General features: G+C 42.0%; 1 protein-coding gene across 3 annotated transcripts in view; it reads right to left on the bottom strand.

Moving 5' to 3' along the window:
• Nucleotides 1–15,171, bottom strand: part of LOC106553869 (uncharacterized) — a 40,889-nt gene extending 25,718 nt beyond the window's left edge. Inside the window, exons 1-2 of one of the 3 annotated variants that reach the window (XM_087710003.1) lie at nucleotides 14,385–15,171; nucleotides 5,525–5,646 (exon numbers count right to left, since the gene is read on the bottom strand). In XM_087710003.1, the coding sequence (XP_087566129.1) occupies nucleotides 5,525–5,646; nucleotides 14,385–14,472 (210 nt within the window). In that variant the 5' untranslated portion in view covers nucleotides 14,473–15,171. The remainder of the gene's footprint in view (nucleotides 1–5,524; nucleotides 5,647–14,384) is intronic. The other 2 variants (XM_014072449.2, XM_014072450.2) reach the window with 2 other exon arrangements.
• Nucleotides 15,172–18,558: the final 3,387 nt, after the last annotated feature.

Raw genomic sequence — 18,558 nt, 5'->3', positions numbered from 1 at the left:
TCAAAGCACCAGATGGATTGCCCGGACCTCCAACCACTTGATATTGTGACCAAAATCCAGGACTTGCACCAACTGAGACCCCAGGGTCGCCCCCAGCCGAACAGACTGGTGTCCGTGGTTAGGACGAGGCACTCCTGGTCCCTGAAGTCGCACCCCTGGAGCAAGGCTGGGGACAGCCACCACTTGAGAGAGATCAGTACCTGATGGGTGGCCTTGACCTTGGCCAGTGAACTGCTGGTGTTGGCCCTCTGGAACGGCAGGAGTCGCCACTGCAAAGTCCTGGCATGCAACCGCGCCCACGGCAGTACCTCGATGCAGGATATGAGTTTCCCCAACAAGCTGGAGAGAAGAGCTATGGGAACATAACCGTCCCTGCGGACCTGCTTAACCATTTTAACCAAACTGGATCTGAGGTCTGGGGAGAGGAAAACCTTTCCTAAACAGGAATCTATAAACACCCCCAAATGGAGGATCCTAGTGGACAGGGAGAGAGAACTCTTTTCAAAATTAACAGAAAAACCTAACCGTTGTAGAGTGTCTATAACCTGCATAAGGTCCGCCCTTGTCTGACTCGGGGACGCCCCCTGGACAAGGATGTCATCCAGGTAGCAATGTAGCCTAATGGGAAACGCCCTTAGGTACGCCACCACTACCGCCAGCACCTTGGTAAAAGACCTGGGTGCAGAAGACAACCCAAATGGCAGGGCCCTATATTGGTAATGGCGCCCCAGGTAGGAGAACCGGAGGAAGCGTCTATGATCTGGGAATATGGAGATATGGAGGTAAGCCTCCGTAAAATCTATAGATGCCATATAATCCCCCCCCAAAACACCTGCCAAAATGGACTTAAGGGAGGCCATCTTAAATTTGCAATAAACCAAATATTGGTTCAACAGCTTCAAGTCGAAGATAGGTCTCCAGCCCCCCAAAGACTTGGACACAAGGAACAGGTTTGAATAGAACCCCTGACCCACCTCATCCGTTGGGACAAGTTCCACTGCAGCGATGTCAAGCAGATGTTTAATAGCCTGATGCATCAACCCACATTTCTCTATGCATTGGGCCGGGGGAAAAGAACGAAAGAAACTTGGGGGAAGGGAAATGAACTCTAAACGAAGACCATGAGTGACCGTGCTGATCACCCAGGCATCCAAGCAGATTTCCACCCAGGCCACGGAGAAGAGAGCCAGGCGACCACCAATGAGTGGGGTCGGGCCCGACCTATTTGCCCCGGCGGTAAGGGCGACCACCTCCCCCTTGAAAGGGACACTTACCCTGTTGTTGAAAGTGAGACTTGTCCTTATTGTAACTGCGCTCAGGCTGCCTCTCTGACCTGGGGGAAGAGTACCTGCTCTGCTGAGCTTCCTGTTCCTGGGGTCAGTAGAACGGAGTAGACTTTTGCTCCTCCTTCTTCACCGAGGTGGGCAGGACTTTTTTCTTATTCTTGTCCTCCATTAGGAGTAGGTCAAGAGCGGCCCCGAAGAGGGAGCCCCCCCATGTAGTCAGCCGATGCCAGCTGCCACTTTGACTTGTTGTCTGGCTGCCACCCCCAGAGCCAAAGAAGGCGACGAGAGGTAATGGACAACGCCAAGCCCTGGAAATGAACTTCATGGCATTCAATATGGCATCGGGCTTGATAAATTGACACTTAAAGCTTGAAAATTAATGTAGAATGTCTAACTCCTTAGCATCAGAGCATAATATAAGGCAACTGGCAGTTGGAACAGAGTTCTTTTCAGGTGGGGAGGGGAAGTAGAATGTCTAAACTCCCAGCCTGTAGGCCGCATGAGTCACACTCTGGCCACATCCATATAAGGCAACTGGCAGTTGGAACAGAGTTCCTTTCAGGTGGGGAGGGAGAGTAGAACATTTAACTCCTTAGTATCGACGCGTGTTAATATAATACTGTATAAGAAATACTGATGATCATTTTGAAAAATCCTTTCTTAGCAAGCACCTAGAAGCCAAGCGGAACATACATGCCGAATTGCAAGTTTGTAGGCTTTACAGTTCTGGAGATTTTGTGATGAATGGTATTTGGCTTTTATATAGATTTAAAATAGTGGTTAGGTTTAATCATATGATTATCAGTATGTTTACACTGAAACTGTCCAGCCATTTTATTTCTTATCCAAGAATGGATATCCATATGGGTTGGAAGCAAGGGTTGATTTCTTTCCAGGCAATTGATTTTCAAAGAGATGAAGAGAACTGAGTCCTTGGGGACAACTATCTAATCACAGGGCATACAAGCCAAGACAGTTTGACCTGACCTCAGCTTTTGAAACAAAACAAGTGAATTTGGAAAGCTCTCAACATAGGATGAGCATAGCAATTAGGCTGATGCACTTCTTCTGAGAAAAGTAATCAAGAACCACCATGAGAACTAGATCCTTGGGGACATCTATCGACTCACAGGACATGCTCTCCAAGCCAAGATACTTTGACTCGACCTCGGCTTTTAAAACAAAACTCTGAAAGCTCTAAACAGACACCAACATAGTTCTTAGGCCGATGCACTTCTAAGAAAAATCAGCAAGAACCATCATGAGACCTTGACATGCCTTTGCACATAAAATCAGCTAGGACAGTGATGGGCAACCTTTTTGGCGTGGTGTGTCAAAAATCGGCAAAAAATCGAGCATAACTCTCGTTGTGTGTCACTTCGACAAAAACATAATTTTGCGCAATTTATAGTTTAAACTACAAAAATGTATAATTGCAATATATAATTGTATTTAATAAACCAAAAACAAATTATTTAACATACCTGCTTAGTAACTTTTTTGTTCATTAGTCGATTTCGCATGTTGCCCTTGATATTATTGAACTTGTTTGGGGTGCCGTGAACCAGGGCTGTGGAGTCGGCTGCTTCCAGCTCCATGTCCTCATCAACATGCCGCTCCAGCCCGCCCCTGCTATGAATATTCCTAGTGACGCGAGGGCAAAGAATATGAATATTCATAGCGGGGGTGGGCCGGAGCGGCATGTTGATGAGGACGTGGAGCTGGAAGCAGCAGACTCCACAGCCCTGCCGTGAACTGAGATAAGTGTGGTGCGGTCGTCCCAGGAGTAGACTCTCTGTGCCGGCCTGACTGGAGAGAGGCGCGCACTGTTCCCGCGCTCCTCTCCTGTGGGTCCTCCCTCTCCGCGCTGATGACGTGTGTGCGCACGGCACGCACGCCTTACCAGCAGCCCCTGCGCTCAGAAAGGGGCGGCGGCGATACAGTAAGTGAGTGTGGGCGGGGGAGATCACACAGATTCTTTCATCCTTGGCGGCCGTGCAGGAGCCGAGGATGAATCGCATGAAATCCTGTGCGTGTCACCCCAAATGGCTATGCGTGTCAGCACTGACACGCGTGTCATAGGTTCGCCATCACTGAGCTAGGATGACCAGGCTAATTGTCATACTTTCACCCTGGGAGCTTTCTTGCCTTATTAAACAGGGGCGGCTTAAGAAAAACAAATGTTGCATGAAGGCAGCCTTTCTACTTACCCTGGGGACATTTGGTAATAAAGAACTTCCTGAGAAAAAGCTGTCCCAGAAAGCCTTATCGCAAAACACTCAGCTGAATCATAGATGAGACAGATGTCAGCTGCTTCCAAGATACTCTCAAGCAGTTTCTAAATTATACCACACTGTCTCTCTAACTTCCATAATTCCATATGATTTAGATTTACTATATAATGATTCCATTCTTCTGAACACAGAGGGGAGAACTAAAAACACTACTCTACACTTACTACAGCTATGGGAGAAGGCGACTTACGTTAAATCACAGACAGCTCTATTTAAACTGGAAACCTACAAGGGAGTGTTGTTGCAACAAAAGGGGGGGAGTATAGTAGAGGCAACAGAGAGAGTAGCACAGACTCTACTTGCATCACAATTATCTTAGTAACGTCTTCTTTGAAACGCACACTCTTTGGACTTTCAATGCGGATTATAAATAACTCAGATACTTTGCCAAGAGTGGTAGATTGCATGGCATTTGTGGCATAGGGCAGAAGAGGTTTATTTTAACGGCCAATCCTATAACTGAATGTCAAAGTTCCAAGTGATGCCATTGAGATTCCTCAAAGTTCCATTTATTAGAGATGTCATATTGGCACATCTGGGAAAACCCAAATCTGAAAGCTTCCAGATTTTCCCCACCCAAAAGAAAGTTCAAGCCCCTACCAGCACCCACATGCCCATCACATGGTCCAATCTGGCACTGTCCCAACTGGAGATGCCTCCCAATCATGCCACTCCAGATGCAGGGCAAGGTGTTCTTGACTCTCTGAGAAAGAATGTTATTTTGACTAAATTACCCCACTCCATATAATCCCCCTCCCAGTTTCCCATAGCAATAAATGTGGCAGGCCTGAAGGCCCAATGCAAAAGATGGCTTCTAGGCCTGACATATAGAATAGAAAGATACCTCTGGATATGGAAATACATACATACAATATCGCAATCAGAATAGACCGCAGGCTATACCAATGGTGAAATACAATTTTTTTTACTATTGGTTTGTGGCCGTGGCTTGGTGGGCGTGGCAGGAGAAGGATATTGCAAAATCCCCATTCCCACCCCACTCTGGGGCCAGCCAGAGGTGGTATTTGCCGGTTCTCTGAACTGCTGAAAGTTTCCGCTATCGGTTCTTCAGAACCTGCTGAATTTCACCCCTGGGCTATACCCTCCGAGATTTTTGAAATTGTAATGGGTGGGGTAGAATGAGAGAATGGGCAGAAGGTGTAATGAATCCTGGAATCCTTTTGGTTCCATTTCTTCAGTGCTTGCAAACAAGCATTATTTAAAATTTTAAAAACACCACGATGTACCTCCGCAAAAGAGAGAAAGGAGGAACTCGGGAGAATGTTCTCTTTCTGGCTGTCTCCAGTCGTGTACTGTGAAAGGTATAATGCTGGTTGCTGGGATACTGGCAACGGAGAATGGGGTTGTCTGCATTTACGAGTTCCTAACAGGAGCATTCCCTGCTGTTTTCCATCCCTGTGAGAAAAAAGAGGAGGCCCTGGGGCTGAAAGGGCCAGAAAGGTAAGGAGAGGCACAGTTCTCTAGGCACCATCATTACCCCCTGACACGACTCACTCTCAGTGTTACCTTCCCATCTGTTCCCATACTTCAATACCCGCTCCCAGATAGTGCCTCCCACTCTCAGAAGCAGCCAGGCTCAGGGACAGGCTCAGGTGAAAAGGCTTTGTTTGTAGACAGAGTGGGAAGTAAACAGGCGCTCCTGTGTGAGCAACACTATAACTTGGCAGGAGAGAACTGTAAATAGACCTCGAGCTACTATTCAGCCGGCAGAAAAGAAAACTAGACTTCGTTATTCCAAGGGTTAGAATGACAACCATGCAAAGAGAGGCCTGCCAGAGGCCGTGCAGGGGAGCAGCGTGTGGCCTCCGGGCCTTGCAGAACACAGAGGCACGCTCTTTACCCAGGCGGGAGGAACGGCGTGGCCTGATGGGCAAGGGAAGTGGATGAAACCCGAAGTAACAGCCAAACTGGCGAGATACTCACATATTGGCTAGGGCTCTGGAATAGTCGGCAAGAGCACAGAAATTGGCAGCACAGAGGGTCCCGGTGGTACAAAAGGAGCAATAGCACCAAAATGGCCACGATGAACACCGAGGAAGAAACTGCTGACGAAGAAGAGAAAAAGGAAAATACAATGAAACATCTTGCAACAGCTTTCAAATACCATCAAGCTCAGTGAAATCTCTACAAAGTGTGTGGTCAACTTCAGCCTAAACTTCCCCAAGATCTACAACACTTGTCATCTCCAGCCAGCGTGGCCTGCTAACAGAAATGAAGAGAGTTGTTGTCCTAAAGCAGGGGTGTCAAACTCAAGGCCCATTCTGCCGGCTGTGATGTGGTCAGATCCGGCCCATGAGGCTGTCCTGGAAAATGTAAGGGGCTGGCCTGCGTGGCTTTGGCCTGGTCTACCCAATGCAAAGAGGAAACATTGGGCCCACGTGGCTTCAGCCCGGTCTACCCAGTGCAATGCCAGCAGTTTGAGGAGTAGTGTCAAGCTGCCATGCCCTCCCAGGTCAATCATAGCCCTGGTGCGGCCCTCAATGAAATTGAGTTTGACACCTTGTCCTAGAGGCTAACGATACCTTTAATGCCAATGAAAAATACAAGGAAGTCAAAAGGCCCATAGCTGAAATAGCAAATGTATCACTGCAGCAATAGGAATGCAATCAATTTTATAATCCATTGCTCCAAAGATTATGACTTCTTTAGGAGGATCTGCACCACTGGGTTTTCTTTTTTCAATACCGGAATATCTGCCCTTATCTGAACCCACCTACCCAGATCTCCTTGACTAGATGTTAACAGCTAACATAAATATGGATCAAAAAGGTGCAAGAGGTAAGTTGAACAGATGCAACCATCTCGTCTGTATCTGCAGGTTTTGGAAACTTAAATTAATCCTTTAAACCACGACTAATCAGAAATGCAACCATCTGTCTACATCTGTTGTAGTTGTAAAATGAAATACTACTTTGAAGCTGTGTTTTCAAAGAACTTAGCAAATTCATCACCCGAGATGTAAAAACTATCATTATCAAGTATTATTCAGTTGCCCTGCAGCATCCCAAAATAATTAGTTGCATTTGATTTTAGACTTGCATTATCTGAATTCCCAATGTATTACAGCCCAAGGTGTATTTCTGTTTCCACAATGCTGAGAAGGGTATTTAGCAGTGGTGGGATTCAAATTTTTTTACTACCATTTCTGTGGGCGTGGCATGGCTTGGTGGGCGTGGCACGGGAAGGATACTAATAAATCTCCATTCCCTCCACACTCCAGGGAAAAGTTACTGTAAAATCCCCATTTCCTCCCAATCAGCCGAGACTCGGGAGGCAGAGAATAGATGGGGGTGGGGCCACTCAGAGGTGGTATTTACCGATTCTCCGAACTACTCAAAATTTCTGCCACCAGTTCTCCAGAACTGGTCAGAATCTGCTGAATGCCATCTCTGGTGGTTTCAATTGTTTCAATGGCTCTTTCCATCTCATCCTTCCACAGTGTGATATTTGATATGATCACCAGCTCTGCCAACAAGAAATTCCATAGAGTATTTAGGAATCCCTTAGATTTTTCTCTGTAGGCTAATTCTCTAGAGCAGATTACTCTAATAATGTATTTATACCTCTGGAAAGTATCTGTCACCAGCAATCTGTTGCAGAAAATGACAGGCTTTAGACTTCTCAGGATACAGGAAAAGTTTATTTGGCAGTCAGGTTCAGAAAGCTAGCCCATGGCTTAGCATTGCAAGTTCTGAACAACTGTAATTATCGAAGCACGCATTCTTATACATTCTCAAAAGCATTGCAACACGGAAATACATAACACATTTCTTAGTGGTTACCTTGAGGAGAAAACCTTATAAGGAGATGGGGTCTTACTTCTCCTTTTGTTTATGGAGTACATGTTGTTAACGAACTTTAATTGAACCTTGGACTTTTGACATCTTGTGGTTAGGCACTGGCTTCCTGTTCTTTTGCAAGCTGCAATTCTGCCTATGTGGCTTTAATATAGAAGGGGCTCTAAGAGGCTGTCCAGCCTGACCCAGTAGGTTTCACACTTAATGTCCAAATCTCACTTTACGTCTGCTTTAAATCTAAATACTAGAAGGAGGTTGTATGTTTATTACAAAGAGATTACAGAACTATTGACTCTTTTTTTAGCCAGTTATAAGACTAGGAATCCAAGAAGTCATGGGTTGACAAGGACCTGAGATAGGCCCATGGTTGGTATAATGTTCATGAAGTCCTGAATCGGCTCCTGGCTTCAACCTGGATTTCAAAGTCTTTCTATAAACTCTATTGAAAAATGGTGGAATATAAAACTTTCAAACAAAACAAGCAAACCAATGAGCAAACCTTTCCATACTTATAATTATGCAAGCTTCCTTAAATAAAATTATTTGTGATTCTTTCAATTTTATGTTGCCTTTTCTCCAGGAGCTGGTGGTGGTGGATAAAACATTCCCTTCTCCAAATTCTCCACCACAACAATTGTATGAGATAGGTTGAGCAAAGAGATAAAGAGATTAGCCCAAGGACACCTAACAAACTTCCATGATAAAAGAAGACTTGAACCTGGATCTCCCTGGATCTTCCCAATCCAACAATGACTTCATTGTACAACTTGGAAAATTTATTAATTTTTTAAGACTCCACAATTCAGTTTTATGTCATGATGAACAGTGCTAAAATTTCTTCTCTGAAATCATAATCTGGCTTTTGACTGCAAGCCTTTGGGGAAGAGACATGTCTAACCATTTTTATTTTGTTTGGCAAGAGACTATTCATGAAGCCAATATTGTAAAATGTATATAAATAATAAATGCCTTAAGCATCCAGAGAAACTTCTTTACATTTTCAGGGAGATAAGGTACTAAAAAAACCAGGCTAAGAATGGTGTGACAAATTTGTCTCCGGATACTCAATAGAAGCCCTTAGGTTCAACAAGGAATTTGAATATGTGTGTGGGGGGGGGGGGGGGGGGAATGAAAACATGATACATTTCCATTGGCATTCCATGTTCTCTTCTTGTACTTTATGGAGAAGGAACAGGTCTAATTACACAATTTTTTGAAATTTTGCTCTGCATAGAAAGTCATGAGACTGGGAAACCTGTGTGTCAGGAAGCCTATCTTTCTTACAGCTGATAAAAAAAAATAAAGTTGTTTCCCCAGACAGGCCTAGTTTCCTCACTCTTGACCTTTATTTCTTAGTATCTCAAAAGAATTTGCTCTTGTCCATTATCTAATGGGTGGGGTTAATCAGGTGGGACACACTGTTTCAGTGGACATAGTCCATTCCTAGGCACCCCTTCCTTACCACATACTTTTTCAGAGGTTTGTTAGTAGCACAGTATGAGTTGGGTCATCTGAGGTAATCTGTTACAATGGTCTGTAAAGTTAAAAGTGCATAAAGCTATGGTGAGCTATGCTTCTTATTCAACTTCGAGTTTTATTCCTTTTTCCAGCTATTCTAAATCAAACAAAATATACTGGGAGATGCAGTTGTATCAGATGACCTCCATGAAACGCAGCCTTGCATCTTTAGACTTTATATTGAACGCACCATCAAATAAATAATCCTCCATTTTAAAAATCTAGGTATCAGGCATAGCCTAAGATGGCGGTTGGACTAGAAGAGCTCCAAGGTCCTTTCCAACTCTGCTATTCTGTTCTGTTCTACTCTACTCTATTCTCTCTCAGTCATACTAGGGTTTTTTCTTCTTTAATGCAGCTACAGGTATATAGCTGTACATTAGTCAAGTACATCCCTACTATAACCAAGATATAGGAATCTTCTTAGTGAAGGTAGGATTTTAGAGATATCCTTTAACATTTCTTTTTACTGGTGACCTCTAAGTATAGTAAATTACAACACCTATTATCTTCAACAGCTGCAAATGATACCAACAATATGGACTGCATCGGATTGGGGTAGGCCATCCTAGGGGTTTTGGTCTCCTGCTAGGGGTATGGGAGATTGCAGTCAAAATGTTTGCCTTGTGAAACCAAACTGCTCTTCTTAAATCTAAAATTATGTCTGCTATTTATAAGTTTTGATCCTCCTCTCCAATTACTTCTTCATTCCTGGATTGTAATGTAGAAAGAGAAAGAAAGAAAGAAAGAAAGAAAGAAAGAAAGAAAGAAAGAAAGAAAGAAAGAAAGAAAGACATTCTTTTACCAGGTTTTGCTTTACCAATTTCCTCTCTCCTTAATCCCTGCCTCTCCCCTTTCCTTATTCTTAGAATATAAATTCGTGGGCAGACCTTTCTTTATTCTACTCTACATAGTGCTCAGTAAGAGGGAAGCATTTGACAAATAATTGAATGAAATTGTATCTCACATAATGAAGTGAAAATACCAGCAATTAAATAGTTGTTGAACACAGAGGACTAAGCTTCCAGCTTTTAGAATCTGTAATTCTATTGAATGTTTACTTCCCAGCAGTCCCATTGGCTTTTAAAGGACTGAAAATAGGGAGCTCTGTATGGTGGTCTTCCTCTCTTTATTTTTGCATGCAGAGATTTCTGCTACCTGTAAAGATCAGATGATAACATTTCCTTTCTGCACAAGATACTTATTAAGTTCTCAATTGTAATCTGTTTCTGTAGAAGTTCATTAAAATAAGCCAAATATCACTAGCTGCAGCTCTTAGATTAATTCAGCCGTTTCACTTTAGCTAAATTCCACTGGGTTCCATTTTCAATTCATTTAGTGTCTGTTTGAAGTTACAATGGCACTTAAAAAAGTGACTTATGACCATTTTTCACACGTATGACCATTGCAGTATCCATGTGATCACATGACTCACATTCAGATGCTTGACAACCGAATCACATTTATGACGGTTGCAGTGTCCTGGAGTCATGTGATTACCTTTTGCAACATTTTGACAAGCAAAGTCAATTGGCAGCGAGATTTACTTAACAAATGTGACAAAAAAAGTCGTAAAATGGGGCAAAACTCACTTAACAAATTTCTCACTTAGCAACATACATTTTGGGCTCAATTGTGGTTGTAAGTTAAGGATTACCTTCTGGGAATCACTTTTGGAGAGTTGGGAAATACTATATAAAGACTTTGGGTCAATACAGTTTAAAAAATACAGCAGGCTGCTGCACTATACTTTTCTCTGTAGTATCAGAAAAATTTGAATCTGCCAGTTGAGGCAAAAGAATGAATTTAACATTTTCAAAAAGTATTTATATTTTTTGGCTATTTTTCTAATTAAAAATGTTAATTTAAGCCTCCTAATTAGGGACTTCATATGTAGAAAACTGATTTTAAATAACCTGCATCAAATATGGCTCGATCAAGGAAGTTAATTAAAAAAAAAACTGGTTTTTTTTAGAGTCAGCGGAGTCAGCAGAATTCTCACCTGCTTTGTATTTATTGGGATTTTATTAGTTTAAATGAGCGTTTCTGATTTGCTCTGGAAAAACCTGACTGCTCAGCACTATGTTCATGTTGCAAGCAGGATAAAATTAAATTATAAGTTCCCAAATAATGTTATTGTAAAAAGCCAATTCCCCAATGTTGATTTGACAGAATAGAGAACAAAGCCAAGACTATCAACATGAAGTTCAACCAAGATTAAATTTCTGCTTTAAGATAAAATAGATATACAAGACTGGAAACAATAGCCCCTGAACTAACATTGATGCATATGGGGAAAATACAATGGCCAAAAACACTTGATTAAATCTATATTGCACCATCACAAGTAAGAGCACTTAGAGGATTTGGCCAATTGACCCAAAAGTATTGTGTCTAATTTGGGGCACCAGAGTTTAAGAATATCCTATTCATCCATCCATCTATCCAGCCAGCCAGCCAACCAGCCAGCCAACATTATCTCCAAATAGCATAAGCGAGATCATCACCTAGTGAGCTTTAGGGGAAAATGAGGGCTTGAAGTCTAATACAAGAGCCCTATTGACTAAGAAAAAAAGGGAGAATTTATGCTTAGCCAGGAGAAGATATTCTAAAGTATGTGTCACATAAATAATAAGTAGAAAAATGTTTTCTTGCACCTAAAAGGTCTGAACTTTAATCAGCTCAAATGATAAGGAAAAGCATCAGGGTAAACTTTTTTGATCTAAAGCAGTTTGTGAATAGATGGCTACCTATCAGGATTGCTGTAGAAGTAGACTTCCTGGGTCGACAAAACATTGAACAAGATGACCTTTGAGGTCTCTTTCAACCCTCTTAATTTATTTGCTACACAGGTGTGAGTCACACATCACATCAAATTCTGATGTAGTTGGTTTCATTTTAGCTTCACACGTTCTTCAAACCCAGGCTTCAAAGTTGATGGTTTAGGATGCAATGGAAATCCTATTGATTAATGAAACAAAATAAACCAGGGAGCCATGCAGGACACATCTGGGACAGAAGAGAGGGCAAAGAGATACATGCTCAGGTGACACTGAATGTAGCTCTGGAGAGATGTTCTGAAACCAAATTCTACAGACAGTGTTATTCCAATACATTTGGTGGGAATGGAGGCTGTTTTTAAGTAGCTATATTCAAACTGTGGAATTCTTTATCCTGAGAAATATATTTAATACCAGCTGTTGTCACTAGCATGCTTTTATCTATCGGGCAGCTTAGGTTTCTCCTTTTTATCTATTGATTTCTTTCATGATTGTTTTTAAGGCTGTGCTTTTTGTTTTTATTTATAAGTGAGCACAAATTTTAAAAAAATAATATTTCATTAGAATTATAATTTGTGTTTTTAACATTATTCTTAGTTATTTTACCTTATGCATTTTGGGGCATTTTTTTGATTGAAAGGTAGCTATACTTTCAATTTGAACACTCATGAAAAGATCCTTAAAAAGAAAATAACAAAATAACAAAACAACATCCACTTTTAAGGATGGATAACTTTGTCAATATTTGTGGTTAGATGAGACCATAAGTATCACAGGACACTGTCACACTTAGAAACCCCAACATTTTTTTTTTAATAAAATGTGATCAAATTCTCTTCATTCAACTTTCTGAAACAAAATAGGCACAACAAAAAAAGGATGCAAGGGACAGGATGTCTACAATGAGGGATCCCAGAATTATTAAGATAATGGATGAATATCTAACTGTTATTTGCTTTAAAAGTCTTTACATTTTATTATTAGTGTGGATAAAAACACATTTTTTAATAGCAGATGTATAAACATATGGGTTTCAGAGAGTACTGAAGCACAAGTCCTTACATCCTTCATCCCATTTGCCATCCGACTGCCTCTGCTCCTTCATCTCATGGAACTATAGAAGTGTGCAAGCCTGAGTTTCAAAGATGTCTACCCGTTAGTCAGAAATATTTCGGTGGCTTTCAAAATATAAATGCCTCTATTTTGATTTTGGCTTGATAATACAAAGCATCATACATAGGTCTCCATCAACACATTTGTATGCAAAGAAAATACAAACGGAAAAAAGCAAACGTTGGGTGCCCTAATTGCAGCCCTAAATCATTTGATTTTGATATTTTTCTTAGTAAAGGATACAGCACAGGCTGTTCCTATGGCAAATATGCCAGCAACACATGGCTCCATGATGACTCCTGATCAGTTTGTCCAAAGGCTGAGGCAATTTCTGAAGTCAACAGTTTGATAATGAATCACATGGCATATTATAAACAATTTATGGCTTCTAATGATTTTTCTTGTTTTTCAAAAGATTTTTCTTAGAATGTTTTTCTGCATTGTTTTTGTGTTATTAACTTTGTACTCTGCTCAGAGTCACCTATGTGAAATCAGAATTCCCTGTCGAGCTACAAAGATTTCTCCCCATCTTCTTACACAAGACACAAGAGAGCACCATGCACACAGATACTAGCTAATTCCCACATTATACTATGCCTCAATGTGGCTTGGTTTGATTTGGGTTCAGTGCCAAATAGCCACAGTCAGTATCTTAATACCATGTACTGTATATACCCAGCAGACTATGGTTAGTGAGCAAACCAGGATCAAATATTCAATGGCTTAGTACAGCATTACTTCTGTAACTGAAATCTGGGTTTGCTTCTGGAACCAAGGTAAACAGAATATTATATCTGTAATTCAGCTTTCCTCAATCTTGATTCCTTTGACCATGAACCTGGGAATTTTATTTATTTAGTTTATTGTATTTATTTAGTTTGTCAAACACATAAAAGATAACAGGTATAAGTATAAACATAAATATGAACACAGAAAATGGGTATGAATAAATGGAGACAGTAGGACAGGGACGGTAGGCACGCTGGTGTGCTTTTGCATGCCTCTTACAGACTGGTGAGTTTACATGCTGGGAGTTGTAGTCCTAATAACCCTGGAGAGCATTTACTTGTGGTTTGTGGTTTATTCGACTTGTATGCCGCCCTATTCCCGAATGGACTCAGGGCGGCTGACAAACCAGAAGGGAGGGGAACAAATACAAAAAAGTAAAACAAAAACAGAACAACAATACAAAACAATTTAAAAGTCACAACAAGCACAACCAATTCGAGTAGGGGTGGAACTCAACAGTCCCAGGCCTGCTGGAACAGCCAGGTCTTAACGGCTTTACGGAAAGCCTGAAGGGTGGTGAGGGTCCGAATCTCCATGGGGAGATCGTTCCAGAGACCACTTTTCTGAAGAAGAAAAAAAGTCACAAACCCTGCAGCACAGAAGAGCCCAGCTATAAACTAACCATGTGCCTGCATGGAGAGAAAGACAAGCATGGCTTTGGGCAATACAATGAAGGGGGAGGAAAGGCAGTGGAGTTTTCTCCATCCCTAAAAAGAATCGAAGGCAAACACATCAATCCCAAAGGAAAAAGAAAAAGAGGGAGGGACAGGCGTCCAAAATACTCACTGGTAGCTATAATAATGGCCACTATATTACTGTCCATAGATTGAGTGTTGGCAGGTGCGTAAGTGTTGGCCTCGCTTAGCGCGGTCATCGCCGGAGTCCGCCGCCTTTTCGGAGCACTTTTCTAGGTTGGAGGCTCCACATGGAGGAACCACCTGCCGGACCCCGCGGGTCTTCGGACCAGAGCCGTCTTTTCAACAACCCTGCCTGCTGCAGTCTTTTCCGTCCGCCCTTAGTTCCTTCTAGCTTCTTTTCCCCCTCAGGCTGCTCCTCGGCTCAGCGCAGTTCAGGAGCGGCTGGGTGCCACCCCCGCCTCTCTTATTGTGCCTGTGGTGATCCTGCTCGCCTCTCCTTCTATTTGCATGCTCCTCCGCTTCTGATAAGGAGATTGCTGGCAGGCCGAAGGCCGGTTCCGGGTCTTTTTTTTCTCCCTCCGGAGCGGGCCTGATAGCAGAACATCTGGATCTGTCTTTGGAACCAGCGGTTATTTTTTCTTCTCCGCTCTCTGACAAAGGACGGGTTGTCCCGAAGGTGACTGCATCGGCTTCGTTTCTTTTGCAGCCGGATCGGTTGTCTTCTCTTTCCCGCGAAGGGGGGGAAAACTACTTTTTCGGATGATATAGTTCAGTTCTCACATTCCATAAGATCCTATAATGTATACAGTGCCTTCGGATTAACCTGTCTCAACTGAGATCACTCAAAATGCTTTAAACCTCCTGGGCCCAGCCAAGTAGCAAAATCTTTTTATTAGGAGGGATGGGATGCGGTGTTTCCCCAAAGGCTCCGATCCCGGGTAGGAATTACCCTCCCCCCACCAAAAAAAAGACCCGGACCTCCCCTCTTCCCTCCCGCTACCTTAGATTCTGGGATGTACGACTCCCGCGCTAGCTTCGCTGAGAGACCTTAGCACTATCGCCTTATTGCGCCTATCTTCTAGGCGTCGCTCGTGATTGGTAACCGGCGGAACGCTCTCCATCCCGATTGGTTCAAAGTGAGAATCGCTACATTCTCGGGATAGAACATTGTGTCGGCGGTCGCCATGGAAACTGTGGACCCGGAGAGGGAAAGCGAAAGGAACGTTCTCCCTCGCCTGCTCCTCCGGCAACAGTCCATTATCTTTTTTTTTTTTTAATGTGCAATGTAATTTCTCACTCCCCCGGGTTATTGGCTTTCTGGCTACCTAAAGGAAGAAAGCCAAACAAACTTTAACGGGACAGTTGGGAGAACGTTTTAGTAGCTACAATTATCTTGGGGTGGGGGGGAATGCAAAGTGTAATCTGTGGGCTAATTGCTACACGGTAGGGAGTTTGGTTAAAATGAGGCAATATGGTATAAAATGTGAAGAGGGGCGGGGGGGATTCTTTTATTTGGCATTCATACCCAGAACATATGAAAGCCCTATTAAGTCTTTGGTATTAATTATGCAGCTCGTAACCAGGGACAACAGTCGTGTTATTGCAGGCTTAAGGTGATCTCCAAATTTAAGATAGGAATTTTCCCACTTACAAAGCCCAGGAACTGAGCGTGCCCTGTGCTTTGAATTACAGCCTTTCTCATAGTGGCACATATTGCGAGTGACCTTCAGGTCATCTATTTTGCATACCAATATTGGGGGGATAAAAAAAAGATGAGGTTTTGATAAACATATGAATTTTAAAAAGCTCCTTCTGTGGTTTTTGAAGATACTTTATAGGAGTTTAAAGTTAAATTGTAATTGTAATTACATTTACATTAAAAAAAAAATCATTTCCCCCCTTTTTGTCCAGATTCCAGATAACTTTTTACCCTTGCTTTGCCTGTTTTCTGAAATGCAGCTATGGCAAGCCAACTCAAACTTTGCTCATCCTTGCTCTGTGTTCCTTGAGAATGGAAATAACTTTTTGTCCTTTTACCTTTTACAATTAAAACTGGCCCCACAAACCGTTGAAGATGCTAGAGTTTGAGCTTTTAGTGGGGAGAGAAAAAACAAAAGTTACATAATCAGTATCTGCAAAGGTGCATTCTTCATATTAGTTGAACTACTGACTCTCATCACCTTCAGACACATTCATTAAGAGCATGAGGTTCCTAACAAAATGAACTATAAGTGAAAACAAATTGTTGATGCTCTCCGAGCTCTGCTTTTTCCTTGGAGACGTTTCATTACCGGGCAAGGTTACATCAGTGTAAGAAGAGTGTGAGATTAGCTTTCTGGGTCTAGTGATGACTGATTTGTCTGAATATCAAGTTTCCAGGAATTCCTGATATTTTGGGATTTAACTTGATCTCAAATGTACAGTTTCCCAGGTGAAACTGTGGTTGGGTCTGTCAATGGGTTGCAAGATGAATAGACATACCGTCATGCCTGCAAGCCACCTTTTCTTTTTGGATTTCAGGCTTGCCACACTTTCTACTGTGGGAAATTGGAAGGGGGGATTATATGGAGTTGGGTGATGTGTAGACATAATAGCATTCTTCTTAGAAAGTCAAAGTCGCTTTTATCTCTGCACCTGGCCAGATGTGGAAAGGAGGAATCTGTCTTTGTGGCAGTGGAAGATTGGACCATGTGATTGACTTGTGGATGTTGGGACAGGATCTTGAACTTTCATCTGGATGGGAAAACCTGGAAGCTTTCAGATTTGGGTTTTCCCAGATGTGCCAACATGACATCTCTAATAAATTGGAACTTTGAGGAACCACACACGCCTCGGAGTTTTATTTCATTGGGGGGTGTTTTTTGGAATCCTGACACATACATAAAATGTCAATAGACACATAAATCTCATTTACTTGCCAATTAAACAAGTATAATAAAAAAACCTAGAAAGAAAACCAAGAGCTTAGAATAGGATTCCTCCAGCATCCAATATCCAGATAAGCAGGAAAAAATACTTGCAATCAAGGAAGAAACAATACCTTAATCAAGAGCCATCCATCAAAGAAACCACACCACCACTAAGTCTGGCAGGACAGCCTGCTATCTATAAACAGCCAGGAAACCTCATTCTCCTTCATATGGTTTGATGGCTCCTGAATTAGTAATTACACATCTGCAACAAAACAGAGAGCACCAAGAACCCAACTGAACTACACATATGGAACAAGTCAAAATTAACATATTAATATAAAATGTAAATCTAAGCAAAAGAGGAGGCCTAGGAGTAAAAGCAACTCCTGGGGGGCATGTGCTCCATAGCTTGGAAGTGATTCTGGATAAAGACCCCTTCACTGTTTCTGAACACTTGGCCATCTATAAACAGAGGCACATTTAAGTCTCTCCTTCCGGTCTTAAATTTCTGGGGAATTTCATCAGGATAGAAGGGGTCCCTGAGATAATCAGTCCCTAAGCTATTTAGAGATTTAAATATATTCGGTTCTCTGACCTGACTTGTCTGGATATACATAATCAATTTCAATTTACCTGATAGAATTAATGAGTATTCATAGCCTACTTCAGTGCTGTGGATCATGAATAGCTGAACAGATTTCTCCAGTATAATATATTGCTAAAATAATCTTTACCAAAATTAGAACTTTTTGTCAGGTTGAAAATTGCTGATCGGGAACAAAGTCATTGAAGAAACGGATAATTGATACACAGGCCGATGATGGTTTGATAGAAAGGTGAATAGACAGCAAAGATTTAAATTTGCTTCCAGCAGCAAAAGCTCACGGGTCAATGTTTGCACTAGATGTTATATATGATCTAAAGCAGTGGTCACCACTACTTGGTGGTGGTCTGCGAGAAAATGTTGGTGGTCCACAGAAATTTTTGTTTTGCATTTTTATATTGCACTAAATACTGTTTTATCTTTTTTTTTAAATCGTATTAGTGGACTGTGGGATTTAAAATCATGAATTTAGTGGTCCCTGAGTCTGAAAGGTTGGTGACCCTTGCTCTAAAGAATGATCTTGCATGCTAAACCCTTTAGCCTTTCCTCCTGATGATGCTTTCCCATCAGTAAAGATCATTTTGATAGTATGCATCCAAGAAGCTGATCTGCTAGCTCTGTTAATCTTTGCATCCAGCAGGTTGGACAATACAAGTAGTCCTCACCTTACAACCACAACTGAGCTCAAAATTTCTGTTGCTAAGTGAGATGTTGTTAAGTGCGTTCTGCCCATTTTGCGACCTTCCTTGCCACAATTGTTAAGTGAATAACTGCAGTTGTTCAGTTAGTCACGCAGCTGTTAAGTG

This window comes from Thamnophis sirtalis, unplaced genomic scaffold, assembly GCF_051295495.1.
Source record: "Thamnophis sirtalis isolate CommonGarterSnake01/CBP01778 unplaced genomic scaffold, rThaSir2_p1.2 scaffold_3, whole genome shotgun sequence".
Lineage (NCBI taxonomy): Eukaryota > Metazoa > Chordata > Lepidosauria > Squamata > Natricidae > Thamnophis > Thamnophis sirtalis.
This window is presented reverse-complemented; position numbering and strand designations above follow the sequence as displayed.